The sequence below is a fragment of the Cetorhinus maximus genome, chromosome 9 (assembly GCF_964194155.1).
Source record: "Cetorhinus maximus chromosome 9, sCetMax3.hap1.1, whole genome shotgun sequence".
In the NCBI taxonomy this organism is placed as follows: Eukaryota; Metazoa; Chordata; class Chondrichthyes; order Lamniformes; family Cetorhinidae; genus Cetorhinus; species Cetorhinus maximus.
Genome location: NC_135887.1, coordinates 13,741,756 through 13,768,575, shown reverse-complemented (window position 1 = coordinate 13,768,575; position 26,820 = coordinate 13,741,756). Strand labels below are relative to the sequence as shown.

At 41.4% G+C, this 26,820-nt stretch overlaps 1 protein-coding gene across 6 annotated transcripts in view; it reads left to right on the top strand.

The window, feature by feature from the left end:
- The first annotated feature begins 754 nt into the window (after window positions 1-754).
- spata22 (spermatogenesis associated 22) overlaps window positions 755-26,820 on the top strand; it is an 88,534-nt gene continuing 62,468 nt past the window's right edge. For 3 of the 6 annotated variants that reach the window (XR_013577421.1, XM_078547817.1, XM_078547821.1), the window contains exons 1-8: window positions 755-1,019; window positions 2,224-2,296; window positions 2,434-2,515; window positions 5,308-5,439; window positions 5,949-6,108; window positions 13,230-13,331; window positions 18,270-18,371; window positions 21,895-22,192. Coding sequence is in view for 5 of the 6 variants with exons in the window: in XM_078547817.1 (XP_078403943.1) it covers window positions 2,473-2,515; window positions 5,308-5,439; window positions 5,949-6,108; window positions 13,230-13,331; window positions 18,270-18,371; window positions 21,895-22,192 (837 nt within the window). In the remaining variant the exon portion in view is untranslated. Of the gene's footprint in view, window positions 1,020-2,171; window positions 2,297-2,433; window positions 2,516-5,307; window positions 5,440-5,948; window positions 6,109-13,229; window positions 13,332-18,269; window positions 18,372-21,894; window positions 22,193-26,820 lie in introns of all 6 variants that reach the window. The other 3 variants (XM_078547818.1, XM_078547819.1, XM_078547820.1) reach the window with 3 other exon arrangements.

The following is a 26,820-nucleotide window of genomic DNA, read 5'->3' as shown; positions in this document are numbered from 1 at the left end:
TATATTAGAAACTAACACTTTACATACAGCTTCTATCAAGCTTTCAGCCAATTGGTTTTGGCCCAAGTTTCCAGAGATGAAAGGGCTGCGAATCAACTGACGCCCTTTAAAATCTATATTTTACATAACCACCCGCCCTCCGCAAACCAAGTTTCGCCACAACCAAGGCTGCTGTAACCTTCATGTTTTCTGTTTACTTTGCTGCATGGAAGTATACCTGACCCCTCCTCAGCAGTGCTGGAGATTTGGGGATTCACAACGTGGGAAATCACAAGTTTAAACACTCTCGCAATGCAATGCGTGACATGACAACACACACAGCAGCACCAACCTGTCACACCACCTGATTAAAAATATTTTTCTTTGCAAAGTACACAGCAGGAAGAATTACATCAGAAACCTCAGCTTATGTCTACAGCTGCTGCCCCGACCTTTTCTTTGAGTACTTCCAGAATATTTTCGGGTTTTGAATTCAGGTTTAGAGCTTTTTCCCCTGTTATTTTATTCAGTGATCAAGTTGATTGTCAAGCTTTAAAACGAATTCGCTCAGAAATTGCTAAGCCTTCCATAAAAAGAAGTGGCCAGCAGGAGAGGATCAAGGTGGAAGTTCAGAATCTTCCCACCTCCATCACCTCAAATAACCTGGCTACAGCTGATGACTGACGTCATGCTGGCGGACGTCATCCGTACGCACGCCTGCGTTCAAACGTCATCACGTAATCGGGAACGGCGCGTTCCCCCTGCCCCCCGCGCGTTTGCCTCGCACTTGTGAGTCGGGCGCCATGTTTTCTTGTGTCTTGTGAGGAAAAGTCGAAGCGCCTGATTCACCTCAGCAGCCTCTAGTATATAAAAGAATGAACCACCACTCCTTAACATTTTATTAGTCGTTAGAACGAAGAAAGGCCACAATTAAAGGTTTATAAATTGTTCTGTTTGATTCTAGGCTACCCGTGTAAGAGGCCAAGACCAGGTCGGCCCGCAGTTTCTACCCTGGGCGGTTTGGTGCCGTGGCTGGGCAGGTACTAGAGACTGGCCCAAACTGGCTAAAGGCCATCTACCTGAAACGTTAACTCTTCTTTTTCCTCTCCACAGATGCTTCCTGACCTGCTGAACATTTCCAGCATTTTCTGTTTTTAACTTCATTTCTCGCATGAATGATTCCAGCCTTGCTCCATAATGGGCTTAGCTAGATTTTCTCAGTTTTCACAGTGTATTAACTGACTCCACCATTAAATTCCTCCCTCTAAAGCCCATTCTCCTCCCCCCAAGATCCTAAGTTGTTAAGGGGCCAAAAGTAGACAATGAGGGGCATTAAACACCAGTTAACGGGAATATACAGAAAAATGCCTATATTTTATTTGTGTTAATAGGTTTTCTTCCATCTATTGGGTTTTTTCACACTACCTTTTGTCCCTTGCCAAGATGACCGCCTGGCCCCCAAACCTCCGCTATGAAAGCTGGCTCTTCGGAGTGCAGCAAGGATTAAGAAGTCAGGAGGTGCCACTTTAGGGGCGCGATTTCATGTTCTAGAAATCTGTGATGGATCAGATTAGTGATCTGTGCCTGATAATGAAAAATTAACCTTTGAGTTCAAGTTGAGGGTGAGCTACCCAAAATTGTGGTGATGGAGCAGATAGCCTTCTGCACTTCGTGTGTAACTGAAATATCTGACATTCCAAAAGCTACTGCAACATCAGGTAGAATTTAGTTCCCTCGTTAATTTTGTGTTAGTGCTTGCCTGAAGTACAACTACTCTAGATAGAATGTGGACTTTAAATGGGAAAATATGACAAACGTTTCATTATGTAACCTCTGACATTGAAGGGTTATTCATTACCTCAGCTGGTTTCATAGATGACTGTGTGATCTGGACCTTAGATTTCACATATCATGGAGAAGCACTGAAACGTGTTAAATGAGCAGAAGATCTGTGCTGACAGTGTGGTTCACTTGTCTTACGTCAATCTGATCCCAGCAATAATGGGTGAAATGGTGTGACATATAGCCCCGAAACTTTAAATGGTTACAAAATGCTTAGGTGGCAGGAGTTATTGTACACCTCTCCACTGCTATTTTAATAGGCGAGGTTTTCCTAAGGGCAACATGTAGATTAAAACTATTTGTTTTAGGTTAAGATGATGCATCGCTATTAATGATTTATTATTATATAGGTAACATATATAAAAAAGTAATTTTGATATGCTTGAATCTTTTTGTTCCAAGTTACAAACAATTCCTGCAAAACTTTGTGACTCAAATGGTGCTTCAACATCATTGACCACATTTTTTTTTACAGGTTAGTAATAACCAGAGAGTTAACTGTGTATTAAAATGAATGCACATAAATACTTTTATTTGTAACTTAACCAATTTAAAAATTAATACACACAACCTTAATGTTACTATTTTCCCCATTAAATGTTATCATATTAGGTTGCTAATATATTACTGAAGTGATACAGGAATTTAACTATGAAGAGGAATATTGCAGAAAATTCAACACGGGCTACAGCAGGTACTTTGCCTAGAGGGAGTGCTTTTTTTGGAGAGTTATCATACTTTATGCATTCTATTAATTTGTATGATGAAATTTTTCATTTATTTACTAATTTCCCCCCCATATGTTTTAATTTCCTGCCTTCATTTTTAGGCCTTCCAGACTAATCACTTACTACAAGAGTAGGCAGGGAAGTTATCTGCTATAGGGAATTTGCCAGTGATGCTCTTTAGCTAGCAATGGGAAAGTTGAGAGATTTTCTTGGTGATGCCCTGTTGGTTTTCCCTGCACTCCTGTGGAGAAGTGCTCATCAATGACACTTGTGATCCTTAATATAATGGCAAAATTGGCAACCAGCCATGTGGCAGCCACAGTGGGAAAGCAACATCCCAGCACTTTTTGACACAGTATATTGGAGACTTCACTATTATTATTAACTGTGTTTTTCCACCTATACCTAGCCACGATATGTTTATATGCATGTGTTATTCTTCTTGCAAGGTTTAAGACCATTCTAATCTTACCTTTAAAGTCAGGGTTACATATTCTTTAACTAAAATTACAAACAACACAATAATCAACCAACCTGTGGTCAATTTACACAATTATTTTTAATCCTGTTATTTAAAGCAATAGTTTACAAACTTTTCTGTGTGGGATCTGTTGCAAATATTAAGACATTTCAGAGAGTCCTGTAAATATTAATACACTCCCAAGGAGCCTTATCCTAATTTGTAAAAGGCAAGATCGTGTATCTAAAACAGTTGGTATGTTGGCTGATAGCTATGATCCTGTGAGTATGACATTGTCATGGCGCTGCGTAACTAATATGTGGGACAGCAATTGCAACAGTCCCAGATGTTAGAGGTGGACTTCCATGGTTGATTGAACTGGAATTGTCAATGTTGTGCCCTGATTGGATGCCTGTGTCGCAGCTGAGTGGTCTGTCATGTGAATGCCGTTTTCAAATATGCCAATTTGTACCAGAAACCAGCAGCAGCACAATAAAGGGTAAAACTGGATTGCTAAGTACCTGCAGCAACCAGTAGCAAACATTCACTCTGAAGTATGTTTCTTGCTGTGTAAATAAAATGATGAAAATGAATTTAAGAAAGACTTTACATAGCTCCTTTCATAACCATGTGTTCCAAAGCACTTTACAGCCGATGAAGTGTTTTTGATGCATGGTCATTAAGATGTACGAAACGTAACACCCAAACTTGTGCACAGCAAGCTCCCACAGAGCACAATGAAATAAATGACCACACTGTTTTTGGTGGCATTGGTTGACAGAAATGTTGGCCAGGATATTGGAAAACTTCCCCGCTCTTCTTCAACCATGTTGTGAGACCTTTAAGGTCCACCTGAGGACAAATGGGGACTTGGTTTAACATCTCATTTCAAAAATGGCATCTCTGACAATACAGCACTCCAGCAGTACCTGATGCATGTGCACACTGACTACACTGAAGTGCCAGTTGCAATTTTGTCCTCAAGTCTCTGGATTGGGGCTTGAACCCACAACCTTCTGACTCAGGTAAAAGTACAACCACTAAGTCAAAGCTGAATTAGTGCTAGAATACAGGCTGATAAGGTCATTAAAAAAAACAAACATAGCACCGGGCTTCATTTCTGGAGGGGTAGGATTGGTAAGCAGAACTTTACCTTGTGAACAGTTCTGGTTTCCATATTATAAAACAGATATAGAGATTGCAAATCGGATTTACTATGATCTTAGAGACTCATTTTATCGGGAAAGATTGAACTGGTTCTAAAAAGAGAAGGCTGAGGGATTACCTGAGAAATCTTTAAGATTATGAAAAGGTTTTCTATTGTAGATGTGGAGAAGATGTTATCACTTGTGGGAGAGATCAGAAACAGAGGCCATGAATATAACATAGTCATTAATAAATCTAACATGGAATCAGGAGAAACTTCTTTACCCAGAGAATGGTTAGAATGTAGAACATGCCACTAGAAGGAGTAGTTCAGGTAACAGGCAAAGATGCGTTTAAGGGGAAGCTAGATTAACATGAGGGATAAAGGCATCAAAGTATATGTTTTTGAGGTTATATAAAATGGTAGGAGGAGACTCGTGTGATAGGTTCTTGATTGGTAATGGGATCAAAGGTTACGGGGAGAAGGCAGGAGAATAGGGTTGAGAAACTTATCAGCCATGATTGAATGGCGGAGCAGACTCGATGGGCTGAATGGCCTAATTTCTGCTCCTATGTCTTATGGTGTGGAGCATTAACACTGATGTGGACCTTTTGGGCCAAATGGCTGTAAATACTATATTGTAGAAGGTATATGTATCAGTGAAATGTTCCATATGTTCATTTATTTGAAACCTGGAGTTCCCCATTAATCACATCAAGTACATAGAAATGCTAACAGATAAATCTTTTTAATACCAGAATTTCCAATGCCTGGAAATGTTAGCTTAACTCTGATCTGGATTAAAAAGAGAAGTGGACTTAGACATAGATATAGAACTTTCACTACTTTTTACAATTCGTGTAGAAATTATTTCCTAAAAATTGTCACCATCGAAGAAAATTAAATAAAATAGTAAATTTGCTCAAAGTACTTTGTGTTAGCTATTAAAATAACTGTCTTTGGGATTGTTAATAAATTTCTTTTGAATGATCTTTGTTCTATTCATTTTATTTAGTAAGATCTTTTTCAAAGCTGTTGGCTATGTTTGAAAGGTTCTACACGATATTTGCCTTTAATTCAACAGATTGATATTTTTTCTGGTACTTTTGATTATGAAGATGCCATTATCTGCTTCAAATTGTATTTTTCAGGATGCCTTCCTGTATTACTGTTTAACCAAAAGAAAAGAACCCGAATGCCATTGACTTCAAATCCTATGGAACATGAGTCAGGCTCAAATAACCTTTTTCCTACACCAGAGAGCTTTGATTCACTGCCAGCAGGTAATCAAGATAATTCACCGCCACTCTTTCACCATTTTGGTACTGTATTTTTCCTCTTTTCATGCTCCATTTTCATGAGGTCTTTTTCACCATTTCCCTTTTTTATATTCTTGCATTAATGGAAACTTCTTCAAATAGGACAGTAACTGAACAATATCATGCTGGTTTACAGGCCTCTACCACAACTTCTGAGAGTTCAGCTTGAGGAGAAATGTAAAGATGCTGTGAATGTGTTTGCAGCGCTTAATCTATTTCCCTCCTATCCAGTGGGAAAATGTAAAGGTTCCTTTAAGAGTGAGAACTCACCTTAAGAATCAGGGGCACATTTCCACAATGCCATGACTTAGTTGTTTATAGTTTGTAAATCTCTATTGTGTTGACAAACATTTCAGTGTTGACCACCATTTAACATATCACTGCAATACCATTCTAATTGAATAGTACTGTAGAAATATTCTGTCATTTTTACATTTGAAGGAAAAGTTTCATGTGTTTATTTAAATTTTAAGGCAACAAAGGATTAACACAAAGCAGAGCACCCGGCAATCAGACAACAGTGCAAAACAATTACAGGGCCCAGTTTCAATATTCCAATATAAGGAGTAACATGGATAATGCATGTAGTGGGATTGCACCAGTGCCAAATTTGGCAAAATCTACAAATACTGGGTAGGTTATACAATACTGAATGATAATTTTGGGGCTTTGTGTTTTAATTGTTTTGAATATAAAATCTATTTAAGCAAAATTCCTGAAGAAAAGTATTTTGAGAGCCTTTGTAAAGAATTATAATCATCTTCAGAATCTTTTGATTTATTTCTGCTTTCAGTCAGAACAAGTAGTATTAGAATAATTCGATTGCAGCTAGCATCTGGGAACATAGGCAGACAAGCTTGGATTTACTCAGTCTGTTATTAGGACCATCACAGCTTTTTCTCTAGCATACAGAAACATTATTGGATCAGTCTTAGGGACAGAGAATATTATTCTATACTGAAAACTTGAATGTTCTTTCCAAATCGCATACTGGCAGATGAATGAGAATGTGATGGAGTGATTCAGCGAGCATATTGGGATGATTCACCTACCTATTTTCTCTTCCTCTGGAGCCTGTATCTGCTATTTCCCTTTTCATGGCATAGCCGAAATTGGGGACTTGCCAGGTTTGAACCCCTGATCCTGATTCTGCCCTTCCCAAAGCACTAAGACTACCTTAATCAAAGTCATGAATGACATTCTCTGTGACAATAACAGAATACACAATTCCCTCCCACGTTTGTTCTCTCTGCAGCCTTCCACATGGACCACCACACTGCCCTTCCCCAAAGCTTCTCCTCAATGCCCAGCTTTTCTGGATAGGATTACATAGGATATGAGGCACAAACAGGCCATTTAGCCAAACCGGTCCATGCTGGTAATTATGCTCCATTTAAGCCTCCTCCCACTTTTCCTCATCTAAATCTACCATCATAACCAGCTATCCCCTTCTCCCTTTCCTATTGATGTGCCTGTAAAATATTTCACTATTATGTTTTATATTCCTCGATAATTTAATTTCATAGCTCATCTTCACCTTCCTAATTGTTTTTTGACTTCTTTCCTAATCTCTGGCCAAAATTTTCCAGATGGGAGGGGCTCAGTGGGGAGTGTGAAATTGCATGGACTGCTGACTCCAGCAGCCTGATGCCATTTCACACTCTATTGAGCACTGATTGGCAGAAGGCAGGACTTCCACCCATCACCCACCTTGGAGAGCTGTCAGCCAACTTGATTGGCCAGCAGCTCTCTAGTCATTCCGGGAACAGTGCTGCAGTAGCTGGAAGAGGCACTGCAGCTAGCTGCCTGGAACTGGAGGAGAGGTAAGTGGTATGGGGGTAGGGAAGGCCTGAGTGGTTGTGAGGGGTGGGGGGTGCAGTGATTGGGGCCTCAGGTGATAGGTCGGCAAGGAGGGAGGTCACCGGTCCCTAAAGGGAGGGCTCCCCCAGTCAGAAGGGGGCTTCTCATGGAGGTGCACCCCCACAACCCAAGATCAAACTTTGTTCAATTTCAGGCTTGCTTCTCTCCCCCGCCCTCCCCACCTGCCTCTGCTGATCTATTTCTGCCTGCTAGCTTAAAAATGGAGGCTGGGCAGGAAAAGGCCCTTAAGTGGCCCTGTGTACCCTGGCCAAAAATCGAGACCAGGTCAGGGTGGACAGGATCCCTGAGAGAATCCCATCCATGCAATTTCACACTCTCTACCTGCCTCAGAACCCGCCAGGGGGCAGCATAAAATTCTGGCCTTTGTATTCTCTCTTACCATGCACCCTCTGCTGTCCATGTACTTAATCTTACCTAACTTTCAATTGTTCCTTTGTGCCTTTATTCATCCATCAAATCCCACTAGTGTTTAGTTTATTCTTTCCTTTTGGTGGAATATATTTTTGCTGCATTCTGAACATCATTTTAAAATGTTTCCAATTGTTGCCCTTCATCATTGTTTGCCAATATAGTTGCTAATTTTATTTTCCCCAAGCTCTCCTCTCAGCCCCTCAAAATCAGCTTTTGATGAGCTGTAATTCTGTGTGTGAAAGAGTGCTTGTGCCTATTTGTGTCCAAATCTCATTAAAATCCCAGATGTGATTTAAATGAGTGCCCAGCAGAATTCTATGATTTTCCCCATTTTTGTCCTTTTAGTGGTTATTTGAAATAAGTGATGGCACTCTTAAAGACAAACAGGTTTTATGTTTTTATTACAATATTTAGAGCATTACTGCTGTTTTTATTAAACACTTTATCTGTGAAAATTTTGTTAATACTTTTGAAAGAAAAATGTCATTTTGTTAACACCTTAAATTAAGTTTATTGATGAAGTGCCTCAGATGCAGTACTTTGCAGTTGTGGTGGTATAAAGTGAAAGTAGGCATGCCAAGGAAATCAGCAAGCACCAGACCTTAGCCTGATTTCTCCACTTTGCCACTGGCATAGCAGCAGACGAGGGTTAGACCCCTGCCCTTTAAAACTCCATTAAAAAATTACCTCCCCCCACATCACTCACACCCCTGCTCCAATGAGGATGCGGATACAGTGTTAAGTAAATCAGCCAATTTCCCTGCCTTCCTGCTGCAGTGCCACCTGAGTGAACACTTAGGAGGAACACAAGATTATAGAAAATATTACATACTATATGTAATACCGTTAAGTATTATAACACAAAGTGGGGTCTTTTGGCACATCTAATCTGTGCCTGATGTTTTTCTTCATTATGAGCTACCTAGCCTAATGTCCCTCTCCTGCTTGCGCCCTATATCCTTTAATTCCCATGAATGAATAAAAAAATTCCACTTTTTCAATCAACAATCTAATTTGCTTTTAAGAGTTCATGATTTCAAAAACAGGATGTGGCAAATTAACTCAAATCACATTCTATGCGAGGAATTATTTTTTAACTGTAAAGATAGACAAAAGCTTTAGTACTTGTTCAGTACCAGAAATGAGCATTCTAGATGCACGGTTTATTACAGGCTACATAAATATACTCACAGATAACACCATGAAACACACAACGATTTTTTTTTGCTGTAGAAGATCACAACAACTGGTGAGCTCAAATTTCTAGACCTCTTCCTTCTGTCTCATCTAACTTTTCTCCTTTTTATATCTTTCTAGCTGTATTATGTCACTTGCATTCCTTGACCTTTATATACTCTGTACCAACTTGTGACAGTCTTTATCAAGAGGTTTCAGGGCTTAGCAGGTGCTACTGGCGTTAGATTAAAGCAAAGTTTAGAATATGCTCTAATATTGATATACTACAGAAAAGTTGGTTTACAAACATGCATAAACTATGAGAAAACTAAGAATTAAATGTAATCAATGTGTTGTTTAACCTTGATCAGGTTTATGATGTCTGGGAAAATTGCCACTGTCAGCAGATTTCTGCAGGCTTAGTCTTAGGGCTTAATATAGAATAGGTTGTGTGTTCCATGGTTGGAGATACAAAAATGACTGGCAGGAAGGGACTTGCTGGTCAATCAAGTCCACACCACACCTATGGTGCCTGAACCATCATGACTAGATAATTCCTACCAGCAGCTAAGACGTCTCCTGGGAGAAGCAAGCAAACAGAAAAATCCAGGTCCGATAAGGGAACAGAAAATTTGTAAGATTCCTCTCTGACCTACTCAGGCACCTGAAACCAGTCCAAATCACCTTAAATGCTAAACCACTTACTTTTTAATATAATACAATCTCTGCCCCAGCCAAGAACATCATGGTCCAGCTTCCATTTGAGGTGTGTGGAGAGCACATCATGCACAAGCTGGGAATGCATTCCAGAGGCTCACTACTCTCTGGGAAAAGAGCTGCCTAACATCCAGTTTATTCATACTCTTGCATAGTTTAAATCCATATTCCCTGGTCCTCCCCAATCTGTCAAACTGAAATAACCTATCAATAGGTACAGAAACCAACCATTTCATTATTTATGTACCTCTATCAGACCTCCCCTATGTTGCCTTTGATTCTTTTGCCCATCAACTTAAATCTGCATCCTCTGATTCTTGATTTTGTGTCAATGAGAACAATTTCTATCTGTTTGGTTCAATCCCTTATGATTTTGAATACTTCAATTAAATCTCCTCTCAAATTTCTCTAAGCAGAACAACTCAGTTTCTCCAGTCTATCCATGTAGCTGAAGTTCCTCATCCCTGCAAACCTTTTCTACATCCTCTCCATATCATTCCTAAAGTGGGTGGCTATAATTGGACACAATATTCCAATTAAAGCAGAAACAATGTTTTAAAAAGGTTCATCATAACTTCCATGCTTTTTGAACTCTTATGCCTTTATTTATAAAGCCAGGATCCCAAACACTTTTTTAATCACTTTCTCAACCTGCCCTGCCACCAGTGATTTGTGCAGATACTTCAGGTTACTCTGTTCTTGCAGCCCCTTTAGAAGAATTCTTTGTTTTATATTTCGTCTCTTCATTCTTCTTACCAAAATGCATCAATTCACACGTCTCCATATTAAATTTCATCTGCCACTTGTCCACCCATTTCACCAGTCTGCCTCTGTCCTCTTGAAGTCAATTACTATCCTCCTCACAGCTTACAATACTTCCAAGCTATGTCACCTGAAAGTTTTGAAATTGATCTGTACTTCCAAGTCTAAGTTATTAATAAATATCAGGAAAAGCCGTGGTCTTAGTACCAATCCCTAGGGAACCGCACTGTATACCTTCCTCTAGACAGAAAAACAACTGTTCACCACCACAGTATGTTTCTGTCACTCATTTAGCATCGTATTCATGCTGCCATTTCCCTTTTATTACTTTGGTTTCAACTTTGCTGGCAAGCTTATTATGAGACACCTCATCAATGCCTTTTGGAAGTCCATATAAACCACATCAACCACATTACCCTCTTATCTCATCAAGAAACTCTATCAAATTGGTTAAACATGATTTGCCTTGAACAAACCCACACTGATTTTCCTTAATTAACCAACACTTATCCAAGTGATTGTTAATTTTGTCCCAGATTATCATTTCTTAAAACTTGCCCACCGCCAAGGTCAAACTGACTGGTCTGTAGTTGCTGGGTTTACCTTTACATCCTTTTTTGTTTTAAAAACAAGGGTGTAACATTTGCAATTCTCCAGTCCTCTGGCAGCACCCTTGTATCCAAGTACCATTGGAAGGTTATGGTTCATAATTCCACAATTTCCACCCTTGCTTCCTTCAGCATCCTCAAATGTATCCTATCCAGTCATAGTGATTAATCAACTTTAAGTATAGTCAGCCTTAGTAATACCTTCACTTTATCAGTTTTAAGCCCATCCAGCACCTCAACTACCTCCTTATTCTCCATGATTTCAGCAGCATCTTCTTCTTCTTTGGTAAAGACAGTGGTAAAGTACTCAGTTAGCACCTTAACTATACTTTGTCTTCATGCATAGATCTCCTTTTTGGTGTCTAAGTGGCTCCAACCCTCCTCTTACTGCTTTTTAAATATTTATATGCCTGTAGAATATTTTTGGATTCCCATTTATGTTAGTTGCTATTCTCTGCTCATTCTTTCTCTTTGCTTCTTTCACTTCCTCTCCAAACTTTCTATTTAAAGCCTGGTTCTCACATATTATCAATCTGACATCTGTCATACACACCCTTTTTCTGCTTCTTCTTGCCCTCTATCATTTTGATCATCCAAAGACCTCTAGCTTTGTTTTTCCTACCGTTCCCCATGCTGGGAATGTACCCAAACTATCTCCTCTTTAAAGGCAGTCCCTCGTTACATTACAGATTTGCTTACTAGTCTTTCATTCCATCTGGGAGAGGTCTGTGTTCAACCCACTGATATTGGTCTTTCATTCAATTAAGTATTTTTCTTAATTGTTGATTGTTTCTTAATTGCATTAAGTACTACCCAGTACTATTAAGCCAATTGAATGAGACATGCTTCTGGGATGCACAGATGCATTTACATATTGTACTTTACTGAATTAGTTCTGAAGTATCCCTCTTTTGTTAATTTATCTGCTTGCACAGTTCTCAGTTTCGTTCACAGTGTTTCTCTCTATAGATCTTTTTTGGGGTTTTAGTCAAGGTATACAATATAGGATAGATCCAGCAAAGTAAACTTTGCACCAACTATTGAGCTATTCAAAAATTTGCAAAATATTGCCTGCCTTTGAGTCCATTGGCCTGGCTACACCTGAACAGATAAAACAAAGTAAAACAAAGTAACAGTCAGGGTTATATAAATATGCTGTGGAAAAAAACATACAAATACTAAAGTTAGCCAAGTGGGATGCATTGTGAAACCCAGTAAGTTTATTTTTCCAATTAGATTGCAGGAATAGAAAGAAAAATTGCACTGGAAATTTGAACTAGAAATAGAAAGTTCTGGAAATTAGCATCATTCATGAGAACTAATGATGAAGAGTTTTGCTTATTTCTGTGGTAATTTAAAAAAAAAACCCTTTTTAAACCCTTTATTTTTCTGGAGTTCTATGCTGCCTTTCTTCTGCACTTTCCAGTTTCTTTGTCTATCTCACCATTCTTTTTTGTTTGTTTTCTCTTTGTCATTCTCTTATGTCATATTTTTACAATGGGCATGGCAACTTTGCCTTCCAGTTTGACTTTGGTGGTGAGGTTCATTAATTTTTTGCAGTGTTCCCCCCAGTGCAAACAGAAGAAAATTTCTCAACAGTATGTACCTGATTGTGATGTGAAGCAAATGCAGATCAAACTTTGACTTGCTGATGTAATTCTAGTAGTTGTGGAGGATGTTATGTGCCAGTGTAATCTGCATAATATTTGTTGTTCACTACATACTTTCCTACAAATGCCATCATATTTTGAATGCTGTGTGGCAACATGCAAAGTTGTACAAATCATAATTGTTCGGGCCTTTCAATATTATTTACTAGCAAACATAGATCTAAGTAATTTGAGAAGCAGCTATAGACGGGTCAACGAACTGGTTACAACGCAGGCAGTAAATGCAGGTTATTTTAATTAGAATCCATAAAAATGTATGCACCTAATAAGGTTATATTAGATGTTAGCTTGAATGTCTTTATGTTCCATAGGTATTAACACAGTTTGAATAAGAAACTTGGACATGGAAAATATTAGAGCTGGCATTTATTTTTTACAAATTAGTGCAATAGTTTAATTTACTGTATGCCTAATATTTGAAACGTTAACAATTGACTGATATTAGGAAATAAGATGAATGGCTATGTGAACCTTTTCTGTCTTCTACATTTCCCATACTTGAATGTTAATTACCCATGCTACTTTTTAGCCAGCTTCAGCAACAAGTACGTCAGCATCAACAAATTCAAGAAAATAGGAAATTTTCTCATGGATCTAACATCATGGGACAAAACAGTAAAAACAGCTGGAAGTAAGTGAGTTAAATGTTCATGAAAACATTTGAATATTAAACACTAATAGGAATTTACATTTTCACATGTAATCAGAAAACCTAATATTGAATATGTACATCTTCCTTATAGATGCATAACACTATCATTTGGTTAAAGGATGGGCCCAAAAAATGGAAATTGACTTGATTGTTTTCTGTTAATCTTTGGAGTTTGTTTTTCAACCAAGAAGGAGGAGCAAGAGGGGTAGAAGGGCTCTCAACAGGAGTCCAGGATGTTCAGAGAGTAGTTCTCCTACCTGAATCTCAGTGAGGGACAATGTTTTATATGTCTGTGCTTCAGTAAGGATGTCCTGTTTGAAATCTGCCACCTGCTGCAACGTCAAAGCAGAGGGAAGTCAGCATCACCATTATATGTGAAGGTGACATCTGTGCAGTGCTACCGTACTGTTTGCAGCATGACTGGTGGAAGACTACTGACCTTCAGTGAGAGAGATGGTCAGCTGGCCTTGGAGGTCAGCTTCAAGCAGCTGTAATCTTAGAAGGCCAGGCTTCATACTGCACCATTTCAGCATAGGTGGCAGCAGTCTGGGCTGGCAGGCTGACAGGCAACAGCAAGGACCCTGGTGGAATGGCTCAGCAATTGGAGGATGAATGTTGTCACTCTGAGAGAGGGCAGCAGGTTTGTGCTCCACAGAACCACTTCCAGTCCCTAGGGCGCCTCAGCATCGTGGTAATCTATCACACCCTGCAGGTCCCTTTGAATACTAATATCTATAGGCATGATGGCATCAATGTGAGCTTGCATGGGAATAGCAAGCTGACTTTGGCATGACAGAAGTCTGAGCACCCACTGCAGCCGTTGAGCGACTTCCACTGGTACTGCAATGGAAACTGAGACATTGGCCATTAGATGCTGCATCCACACATGTGCTAATGGAGTTGGCCACTGCTTTCATGCTGAAAAGGATGGGCTCTAAGCTTTGCACAAAGCTGTGTGCAAAGTTGTTGCTGGACTCCTCTATGCTCCTTGACATTGCATACCAGCTTTCTGGCAGACCTGCCAATGCACCAAGCATTTCATTGTGCATATCCATCAGCATTCTTCTGTAGCCTGCCCCATTGGAGTTCTCATCTGAAGTCTCCACAGCAGAACTTGTGTGCGTCATTGTGCTTTTGGGAGCCGCAAATGTGCTACTCTTGCTCCATGCCCTGGCTACAGGCCACTTGTGCCTGGTGTCTTACCACATGTGCATACTGTTTGTAAGCTGTCCACTAAATCAAGTACAGTGTCAGGGTCTGAACTGATGGCTGCGGGTGTGAGATGAAATAATGATGGTTCTTTATCCTCACTGTCTTCTTACTCCTCCTTACTCTTCCACCTTTACTTCTCCCACCAGTACCTGGCCAGGGTTCATGGATATATGAAAAGAAAAAGGCACTAGGTTAATGTTGTGGTGAAGACAACGGGGACAACGGTGGGAAAGTAAAAGGTTCTTGCACTATTTGAAGCTTCTGAATCAGAAGCAATTGAGAAAAAGGATAAGTGGAATGTGAGAAGAAGGATTAGGTGATGCCACCATCTTCTGTGGTTTCAACCCTGCCTTTGGGCACAGCCTCTGCAATTGCCCTCTAATGATGGGAAGCATCTAGCACCTGCTGCTTCCAGTTGTATGCACTTTGTCTTGCAAGAGGGAAGGAGGTGTTTCAGTGAGTGTAGTGCAACCAACCCAGTATTGGTAATCCATGAGGATCTTCAGAACCTACTGAATATGCAATTCAAATCACACAAACCTTTCTGGAGCTCTGTGAATGCCTTGAGTGTTGCAGGTTTTGACAAATGGCAAAACCTCTGGGCCGACACTAATATCATCAACAAAGATCTGATGAGTGTTCCAACAGTAGGCCCTCCAGTGTTCGAACTCCCTCAAAAACAGTTCACACTCCTTGTGAACTACATTCAGCAGGATCTGCGCTTTACATGTAAGGACATCACACCTCCTCCACAAATGGGAATTTCAAGCCCAGCATGTGACTATGGTCACCTAGTCAGACTGTTCACCACATTGTAAATGAATATGGTCTATAAAAATTTGGCACAGGAATCAAAGCAATCCACCCGACAATATACAGTGCTGTGACCTGGCTGCCAAATTTTGACTTAAATTTGCATAGTGGCAAGATATAATTGGCAAGAAGAAGAATTTGTTTGGCTGATGTGGCTTTCTTACCTGGCAGAGTGCAAACTGTGTCATGTAGGTGTGAGGTTTGCAGAAGTGTGCTGTTTGAGGGTGAGGTGAAACTTTGAATGTTAGGCATGAGTTGTGATTAATAGAGAAAACCCATCTGGTTTGCTAATGTCCTTTAGGGAAGGAAACCTGTCATTTTTACCTGATTTGGCCTACATGTGACTTTAGATCCACAGCAGTGTGGTTGACTTTTAACCGTCCTTTGAAATAGCCAAGCAAGCCAATTAGTTCAAGGGCAAGTAGGAATAGGCAACAAATGCTGGCCTTGCTAGCAATGCCCACATACCATGAAAGAATAAATTAAAAATTGTTGATCGGTAAATGATGGGAGTGTGGTGCATTGAGCAGTATTTGAGGCTATTGGTGCAGTTGGTGGGATATAGCATTTGAAGATGCATTCACTGATCTTGACCACTCATGTGAGTTCATTGAACTTCTTGTGACACTCCGTTCAGGTCCTCTGGGCTTGACTCCTTGCATTGACTGTACCGGCTAGCTGATTCCACTGCCTTCTGTGGGTTTGTCTGAGGGGCCTCCTTGTCCTCTGTGAATAGAACACATCTTTCTTTCTCTCTACCTCCTCGACCAAGGACGCCTATGCAGCACTGGAAAGTCTTGGAGCTGTTTTCTCCCATGTTCCGCTTCTCAGGTCAAAATCAGTGGAAGAAATACTTCCAGTAGCCTGGATTTAAGTAGTGCAGGCTTGTTAACTAGCACTAGCCTGTTATGATTTCAGGCTGCCTGATGAGGCATGAAGCCATTCAATAGCGCTGCATGCTCCAATCATATTAATTATCAGGCGGCACAAAGTTGACATGCAGCCTGCATGGGAAGCAACAGAAGTAAATTAATTCTACTTAGTGATTCCTGCTATTGAACTTTGCCCTTGGATCTTTTGACTGGTAGATGGAATGCCACTCAAAGATAACTACTTGGATGACATTGTTTCAATTGATTTGGTGACAGAGCCAAACCTAGCTCTTGTTCCTTTTGGAGTATGTTTGGAGTGTGTTACAAAAGGGTCAAGGTCAAGGGGCTGTATTTTCCTATGAGATTTGGGACCCTGGCTTTGGGACCAAATGGGGATCTCAAGTCTGCACTTGCTGAAAGCGTGCACAACAGTGCAGTCTTATCGGAGGTGGCCTCATAATTAGCTCCCTTAGCATTTACCTATTCAGGTGGCAGGTGGGCTCTTGATGCTGCTGGTCAAATCAGAAGGCAGCAGCTCTGGAACCTAAGCAGCCCAGCAGTTGGGTGCTGCTGAGGCAGGCCGGGGACCGTGAGAGCGTCTCAACATGAAGGCACACTTGGAGGCATGGGGACAAAATGTTATGAGGGACAAAGCTGTTGGGCCTCACTGAGCAGAATGGTAACCCCTTTGGATAAACTGTTTGGTCCTCCTGCCTGCAGCCCCATCACTGGGGCATTGAACCTTAAGCTCCCAAGGTCCCCCAGCCTGCCTCAGTGAGGCCACCACCATTGAACTGTGGCCTCTCCATGAGGCAGGGGCAGCTCCACAGGTGGCAAAATGCCAGTGAGGCTGCCATAACTGGGACCTTAATGAAGTTAATTTGACTCCCTGCTTCAGTGGAGCAGGTAGCTGATCCTAATCCCAGTTTGTCCCTGGAAAAGTTCCCAGTTGGTGGGAATCCGTTGGGGACCCATCCTGATGCAGCTCCCCTCTATTTTCCTGGCCTTCCTGCCTCCAAGCCCACCGCATTAGGGCTGGGACCATTCAGCCCAAAAGCTCAGGTAGCTCTATAACATGATCCTCGCCAGTTGCCACTTTTACTTTGTTTTGTTCTTGTAAACTGTAATTAAAACTACTTGTATCTCCATGGGATTGGAAACTGTTAGAATGATATGACTTGGCATGAATGCCAATTGAGCAGGCTACATGATGTAAACAGTAAAAGGTTGTTAAATTGCTTTTGCAACAGATGGTGGACATTCTTTCTGTCAGTATCACATGATGGCAACATAGAGTTTCCCTGAAAAATTGTACTCTCTGCTCTACTGTCTGCTCTAAGATTTAGATTACATTGCAATATTTACATCTGAGAAAACACATAGCCTGAGATAATGTTACAAAATAGTAACAGACTTGATGAGTTAAAATGATGTTACACAGTGCAAAATAAGCTTAACAATAATGTCCAAAATATTAGATGTAATGATGACTTGGAAAATATGACAGTATGATATTCTTGATGATAATCACAACCATAAGTACTTCTGCAAGTTTTCAGTTCTTTGCTGGTGAGGGCACAATAGTAGACAATGACAGACAGCAGACTGATTCACAGAATCACAGTTTAATTGCCCTTTGAATGCTTCAATTGAACTGGTCTCCACCACACTCTGGCAGAACATTCCAGACCCTAACCACTCACTGCATGAAAAAGTTTTCCCTCATATCACTATTGCTTCTTTTATTTATTATTTTAAATCTGTGCTCTCTCGTTCTCGATCCTTTCACGAGTGTGGACGGTTTCTCCCTATCTGCTATGCCCAGACCCCTCATGATTTTGACTATCTCTATCAAATCTCCTCTCAGCCTTCTTTTCTGTAAGGAAAACAGTCCTAACTGCTCCAATCTATCTTGCTAATCATGTGATTTATAAAATGGTGACAGCAGGACTATTTCAGCTGATGATATAGAAGAATATCATAACTTCAGAGGTAATTATACAAAATGCCCATTTTCCAGTCAGCTTCAGCAACAAGTACCTCCATGGCAACAAAGTCAAGAACGAAGGCAGTTTTCTGGTGGATCCAACACCGCAGGACGAAGTGAAAAAGGAGGTTGCAAGTAAGTGGATTGTATAATCTGTAGATATTTTAGTCACTTTTCTTCTCTATGATTCCATTCACATTTAGTTATCTTTCAGCTGCAAAGAGGGTTTACAGACTATGGATCTTTTTCACCTGACAGAAGTAATGTTCGGAGGGTCCACCGACTGGAGGTACCCTTAATGATAGCCAAAAATGTCTGCTTTTTGTGAGATTTGTGAGATCTTACTCTGCATCTCTTCTGGGAAGTGATTAAACTCAATGGGCTAAAAATTAGTTTACCCTGGTGTTTGGATGAGGGGGTTGCGATTCGTTCTCAAGGGCCACCTTCAGAAGGGAATGGGAGCAGTTGGTCAAAGGGGTCAATTCCTAGCAACTGGTTCTGAAGATGTGTAAGCAGTACCACCAGAAGCCTAATGAGCTCAGGGCCAATGAATGCATCTTCACATGACATCCCTGCCAACCACACCAGCCTCTCATGCTGTTCAATGCACTGCACTCCCATCACTCACTTACCAGCACCACCAGGCATTCAGGACTCATGCATATAACCCAGATAGTCCACTTCACCCTATCAGTGCTGTCTGCCTCCCACCCACCTCTCACTGTCTCCACATACCTCCAGCTATTCAGCTATGGCTGGCACATTACCCAATACAGTGCTGCACAATCACTAGCATTCTGCCCTATCTCTTGCAGGATAGGGTGGCATATATTAAAAGGGAGAAGAACTGACAGCAAATCCGGATATCGGTATCTCCTAAGCCCAAGGGAAGAGATGACTCTTAACATTAAGGGGCCGGCTGCGACAGAGCCCGTCATCTGGCGTTGCTCAGAACACTGAGATTATCGATTTGTTCCTGCCTTAAGACCCTTCTTAACTCTCACCTCACCCTCAGCCTGGGATCTCTCATGATGCACAAGCTGTAGATGCTGTGACCATGTACCTCTTGCTTCCCACTCCACGCCTCTTCACTCACACTAACCTTCTGAGATGAGGAGAAATGTCTTCACCCAGAGAGTGGTGAGCCTGTGGAATTCGCTACCACTGAAAGTAGTTGAGGCCAAAACATTGTATATTTTCAAGAAGGAGTTAGATATAGCTCTTGGGGCGAAAGGGATCAAAGGATATGGGGAGAAAGCGGGAGCAGGCTATTGAGTTGGATGATCAGCCATGATCATAATGAATGGCGGAGCAGGCTCGAAGGGCCGAATGGCCTACTCCTGCTCCTATTTTCTATGTTTCTGATTTTCTGCTTTCAGACACCTAACAACTGAAACTTGTCCCAGCCAAACTAGCCCAAAGAGAGAGAACAAGAGGACAACATTGATTAAGAGGCGCCATCACTTAATCTGACACTCCCAGCCACCAGCTCAGATATTAGCATTGCACGTATCTTGGAAGTTACTATAGAGCTGGACCAACCATGTGGTTAGTCATCTGGGCATGAGTGTGCTACAGCCAAGTCAGGGTTAAAGGATGGTTCCTTTGCTAGGTCACCAGAAGGCAAGTTTGCACACAAGTTCTGCAGGAGCTCACCATAAAACCTCCAAAAACACTCCAGAGTATTTCCAGGCAGTTTGCAACAACAGGAGTTTTTCCTGCAAGTTGGGTGCCTGGGCCTTTAAATAGCATTGGTGTAGGGTCCATCAGGCAGCTCAGTGCTTGATCATTGTAAAGTGACACGCAAATTTATTGATTGGACCTGCACGATCCAATTAGGAAGTGTGGTGTTACATCAGCCAGTAGGGCTGTTTGACATCAAGATAGCGCCCAATCAATCGTTCCCGGTGTGTGGAAGGGCTGCCCACAATGTGTGGGGCATGCGAAAAGCAGCTGGTTGATGGGTACACCCCAGCAAAAGGTTGCTATGCTATCAAATCCAAGGCCAACATGTGGGTAGTGAATTTCAGTGCCTGCCATCAATGGGAGTTTGCTTTTTTTGCATTTCAGCTGCTACTTTACAGATCTGTCTTTTCAGGTAACTATATTTTTATGCCATGTAAAGGGCTGAAAGGTCATCTAAAAAGCTGGGCTCAATTTTATGAGGAACTTCAGGACCCTGGCGTTAGGGTAAAAAGTAGGTCCCGACTCCCAAGCCCGCATTTGCTGGCAGCGGGACCTGCTCAGTAATTTTGGCCTGCCATCCAATTATGGACTGCAGTAGTTCAAGAAGGCAGCTCACCACCACCTTCTTAAGGGCAATTAGGGATGGGCAATAAATTCTGCATTTTCCTGATGTCAAACTGGCTGATGTAATGCTGAATTTCCTAATTGGATCATGTAGGTCCATTCAATTAATTCACATGTAACTTACAATGATCAGGCACCGAGCTGCAAGATGGACCCTGCACCAATGCTATTTAAAGGGCCAGGCACCCAACTTGCAGGAAAAACTCCTGTTATTGCAAACTGCCCAGAAATACTCTGGAGTGTTTTTGGAGGTTTTATGGTGAATCCCTGTAGAACTTATGTGTGAACTTGCCCTCTGGTGAGCTAGCAAAGGAACCATCCTTTAACCCTGATTTGACCGTAGCACACTCTTGCCCAGATGACTAACCGCTTAGCCAATGATGCCCATATCCCATGATGAATCAAAAAAAAGGGCTCTCCACTTTGCTGGCCCAGTTGCAGGGCTGGTAGCTCTTAAACCTCAGCAGCACGAACGGGAGGTGTTCACTGCTGAGGAATGCAGGAGACCTCAGGTTTACAGCACATAGGTGAAGAAAATTTTAAAAAATGATTCACGAGGTCGTGTGTTGGAGGGGAAACCCCTCCAGGAAGGTAATTGTGGCTGCAGTTGCTGCTTTCCCTGTCCATGGCCCCTTTAGCTTGTGAGGATGGAAGACACCCATCAGCACTTTGCTGGGCTGCTGCTGGAAAGCTGCCTTCATTCGTTTGGCACATGACAGGAAGTCACCCCGCTGTTGGCAAAATGCTGATGGCAACGTAAAATGGCCACTATTTGGGCCTTTACATATGTAAATCAGCTGCTTGCATCTTTGGGGTGGACAGCCTCTCTGTATCCGGTCTCGCTGTCGTAAAATGCCCTGATGTCGGGACCACGCCTCTTACCTATTTATGGCATGGGGATCAAGAAAGGGAGAGGAACATATGAACAAGAAATATTTAGAAAATTGCTGTTTTTATCATTGGCACTGGGAGAGAGCTAGTGGGAGTGTGATACTTCAGGCAGTTGCTTGTTTATTTCTACCCTCAAGAGTGTTGTTGCATTTATCAGTTAAGCATTCTTTGAACTTCAGGCTTGAACTTTGCTTCAGCTTTATTCTTGGTTGGTTTGTTACATTGTGTAATTTTCTAGTTAGTCAATGGTTCCTCTGTTTGTTTATTTAGTATTCTGTGAAGCAAAGTTCCATTGATTTTTGTTTGCAAGAACACACAAAGATTGCATTGAGATGTTACTGAAATCTTCTCAAGATAATGTTTTTCTCTAGCAAATTTAAATTTGATCACATTTTACTGCAAATTTATTTGTAATGATTATATTACACACTGCTAACTTGAGTTGTTTAAATTTTAGCACAGATGTTAGACAACACCCTGGAAATACTTGTAAAGAAAATACTAGGCCTGCCATGAATGAAAGGAAGGAATTTACTTCTACTAGTGGGAACAATCGTACTCAAAAAAATATCACAAGCACTTTCCGGTCATGTGTGCCATCTGAATCTTACAAAGCACAGGCAAAATCTTCTCAACAAACACATCAGTGGCCCAAGAATTCATATCAGAATTCAACAAGCAGCAAACGTAGTGGTCAGCCAAATCAATTTTTTGAAAACCAATCTGAAAGTAATCCAAGTGATGGTGTGGATCAGGTACATTCATAAATACTATTTAAAACAAGGTAGTCTATGTTGAATTTGGACTTTGGATATTTTACTTTGCTTTGTTTGATAAGTAGACAAATTGAAATTTAGGTCAAACAGGATCATTGACCTAACAGGAGAAATGTAAAGTTGAATAGTGATAACATTTACTTTGTACAGAAACTTTGTGATGTAGACTAGAATAGTGGCTCTGAAACTTGAGTTCATAGAGACTTTCCGTGGGGTCTTCAAGTAAGCAAATGAGTGGTGGCTTGTTGTGAGGTGGGAGTGGAGTGTGACTGCCACACATGCAGTGCAGAAGGTCTTGGCTGTCTGTAGGAGGGGACCACACATGGATAAGTGCTGAGAACAGTACAAAGATCCCCAAGTAGATCCACAGTTACCAAGGCTACTGGTGGGCATCATGAGAATTCAGCCTTGTTCAAGAGTGGACAGTATTAAAAAAAAATATAAGTAGGAAGTCCATATCACTGATATCTGCAAGCAAATACCTGTTTTCTTAAAAGCATTACTAAAACACTCTACAAGCAGCACTTTCATATTATGCGTTTTATTTGGTATTATAGTTTAGATGGAGGTCCATGATTACTAATTCATTTGAAAAGGGCCTGCAACCAAAATGTTTGTAAACCATTGGATCAGATATACATGTATTCCCAGTTTATCTCTTGTGCACCTTCTAATGGCTGATTAGAAATTAGCATCACAACAACAATCTTGTGTACAAATGAGAATACCTTGAACATACTCCATTCGTGCATGACCCCTGGTTTCACTTCCAAGTTTAAAAATGGCAAAACCATCCAGTGAATTAGCACCAATCAATTCACTTGCAATAATATGATATTTCTATCCATACAAGTGGGCTTGTTAACAGAAAAATTACACTTTGCATTGAGTGATAAATGTTTTCACATTTTAAATTGAAACTAACCACGCTTAAATGCTCAGCATGGAGTGTATAATAGGAAAGCAAAGTACTGCAGATATTGGAAATCTGAAATATAAACAGAAAATGTTGGGAATACTCAGCAGGCCAGGCAACATCTTGGAGAGAGAAATAGTGGCAATGCTTCAGGTCCATGATCTGCACTAGCTCTGATGAAGGCTCACAAACTCTGTTTCTCTCTGCATAGATGCCGCCAGATATGCTGACCATTTCCAACACTTTCCATTTCTATTGGAGCAAAAATAACTCCTTTTTCCAGCCCTCCAAAATGCAATCAGATTTCTTGTGAGTCTCTCATTCGCCCTTCAGCAAGAAACCCAGCAGCAGCTGCCTGAGATCTGGCTTGGCACAACATTAGAGATGAATTTCGAAAAAAAATTGTGGAGGAAACATAAACAACGTTAAAGTCAAAGCGATAAATTGATAATTTAATAAGTAATTAATTAGAGTGACCATTAAAAAGTGCCAAGCCGCAGAGCTAACTAAAAAAAACATTTTTGCCTTTTTGATTAAGAAGCAGAGCAAGGGAGAGAGAGACTAGGCCCCAAGACCTAGGGGAGGGGTAGGTGGACTGGGCCGAGCTAAAGAGTTGGGTTTTACTAACACCAACCTTGTGTTCGACTCAGATGGCGCACACTCTGAGCTGGCCTCGGTGGAATTCATATGAAAGTGGGGGTCGGAAGTAGGTTGCTTTCAGCCTTGGTTTTCTTCCTCTTCCAGCCCGGTGTGTACATAGGTTTTTGGGAGGGAGGAGGGGGAGGTGTGTGTGTGTGCATGTGTGTGCGTGTGCGCATCTGGCTCTTTCCCACTGTTGGTGTTCTCTCCCTCTCATGCTCACTCTCTCTTTGCAACTTTAGTGAGAAAGCCCAAACCTCTTAAGTTCCTGTTCCTAACTTTGCCCTCTCGTCCTTCATAATATCCTGGTGAACCTACATTGCACCTGTTCTATTTTATATCCTTTCTATTTCAGGGTGCTCAAAACTACACAGTTTATGCCCTGCTATGGTCTTTCACAACCAGCACTCACACACTCATCCATAGGCCTGGGAGGTTTGGAAATGTTCTCTCTGAGGAGGAGTTCGGGATGGCTGTGAAGGTGGCAAGACGTGATTCCTCACGGCCCTGACTCTACCTGCCCTGGGTCACACTGTTGCTGCAGCTGCCACTCTTCCTTGCCACCTGGGTCTGCTCCGCCCTCTTGAAGCCTGTAGTGGATTGGTGCCTGTGCAGGAGAGTGAGAGCACAGCCAAGGGTGGACTACATCATCCAGAATGCACCCTGGCTGTGAAAATAAATGGTTGTGCGAACTCGGGCTCTCGCTGCAATATTGTTTCTCCTGTAGAACTTTGACCTGGAGCGGAGTGGCCACCACACACTTGTATGCCAGCAGATTGAGGCGTGAGAGGCCACTTGAGAGAGGAGTGATGCTGCCTGAGTCTGGGCCCCCCGAAGGCCCAGGCCCTGGCGATTAGCACCCCCTTCTCCCAGTCCTGCTGATATTCATGGATTTTGGGCTGCATTTTACAGGGGGGTGGACTGCTACCGCCCCACCCCAGAAGAAAGGTTGTCTGGAAGCCGACACAGTCTGAGGAAGCCCACCCCTCATCCATAACGTGCTGCATGTGGGCTAACTTTTTTGAGGGTGGGAATTCTGCCCCTCAGTGGAAGGAAGACCCGCCCTTGGGAGTTGTCGACTAACCTGACTGGCTGGCAGCTCCAGCAATCCCAACAGTACCAAGCCTAATTTTCCTTTAATTATTTATTTACATATGGCAGGTGGGCTGTCAATTTCAGCATCTGTCCACCTAGTGTGTTATGGAGGTCAGCTTGGGGGTGATCGGGAAAATTGTGGGCTAGCCATTCACCATATTTTACATGTCCCCCTCCCCGCCCTGCCCTGTTCTGGTCAATCTATGGCTTCTATTTGCCCGCCTATCTCGTTCTTGACTACTGCTACATAACTCCTCCCTCCTGCAATCAGAGGTTCTGTTGCCAGTATGTGATCTTTTGCTAGGGCTAGAGGCACTTCCAGATCCACTATAGGAACTTGCACTGCATTTTCTAGCTTTCCACATTTTCACCTCGCTTTGTTAGTACATAGATCTTACTTGTTGTCCATCGTCTTGAATATTTAGCCAGTATTTGAATTTGCCAGTGGCTTTCCCTGCTCTCCCCACAATGGTTGCTTCCTTCCATTCGTTGGACATTTTTGGTATGTTTGTTACCATAGTACCAACTTTTGGCAGTTGCCACTTGCATAAAAGAGCCCTATCCAGTGCATCAGAATTACTTTGTGTATCGTAATCCATCCCCAGATCTACATTGCTGCTCATAACTGTCAAACATATGAATATATGATGTACAGGGTGCCTCATCACCTTCCACTAATTGTTCAGATTCTGCAAGTTTATAATAAATCCCGATTAACCTAAATGAATGTACCCTAACAGTTTGATTACCATGCTAGAGAATTACTGTTTTTCCGTCACACTTTTTCTATCACTTTGCCTGAACCTTTCCACTCTTTCTGACCCTTTCTTCTATTATATACTAAATCTCAAGGATTAAAGTTTATCTCTGATGATACAATGCTGTAAGGTTTGCCAAATTTTCTGAGACTTCTGCCTTGATGAATGCCCTTCTACCTGCATGTCAGGACAGATGTTAGCTTACAGTTTGGCTGGTCAGCTAAGATCTTATGGAGCATCTCATCCTTCACTGTATGATATCTTTCAAAAATCCCATTACTGAAGGGACTTCCAACTGCAGTGTTCATCACTACAATGCTAATATTTTCACACCTGTCTTGAAATTCATCATTGGCAAACCCCAGCCCCCATTGTCAGTTAGGAATTTAGTCACTGCCCCAAGTCTGGCCCCTATCCATTTTTCCATGATTTTATCTGCAATCAGTCTTTTGTCTTTACCATGTGTTGCTGTGGACAGACTTAATCTTGTTGTCATGTCTGTGAAATGTAAAATGAAAATGTTTCTGTCCTTGTCCCGCACCTTTCAATCCATAGTTACTACTTCATCAAAGTCCCGTTCTAAAGGGAGACTTGCAATAGGTCGTGATAGTGTCCTCCAATACTTTTTGCACGTATTACATTTTTCACTAATCTCTTCAAGAAGTTTTGTGTACTCATTAACCACCCCTGCATTCTTTGGTAAAATTTTTAATCTGTGACAAGAGGGATGAGCAAATCATCGATGTAATGTTAAGATAATTTACTTTTTTTCTGTCAAATTCATATCACCTGATGCAATTAACACATCTTTAACATTCTGATTAGAGATGCTAAATTTTGTTAAAGGGGTGTAATAATGTCCTGATCGGGTAAATTGCAAATCTACTGGCTTTCCAAAGACAATTGCTTTGTCATACTCCATATGTCTAATTTCTTGTGCCTTTTTTGTGGATGCTTTGCTCAGCAGCAAGGGTACCTCACTACAGTGGCTTACTCCAATTATTCTACATGAAATCACCATTCTTTCCAGTGGTTTTAATGTGTTGCCATCCTTGAACCTGAAAAAAGTAGAACTTGCATATTCCATGACCTTACTTCAATCCCTACTACTGAGTGAATCCAAATAACATTTCAATTGGTTCCGCATACTGTGGTGGTGCAACCACTGTCCACCATGGCACAATTAAACAAATCCACGA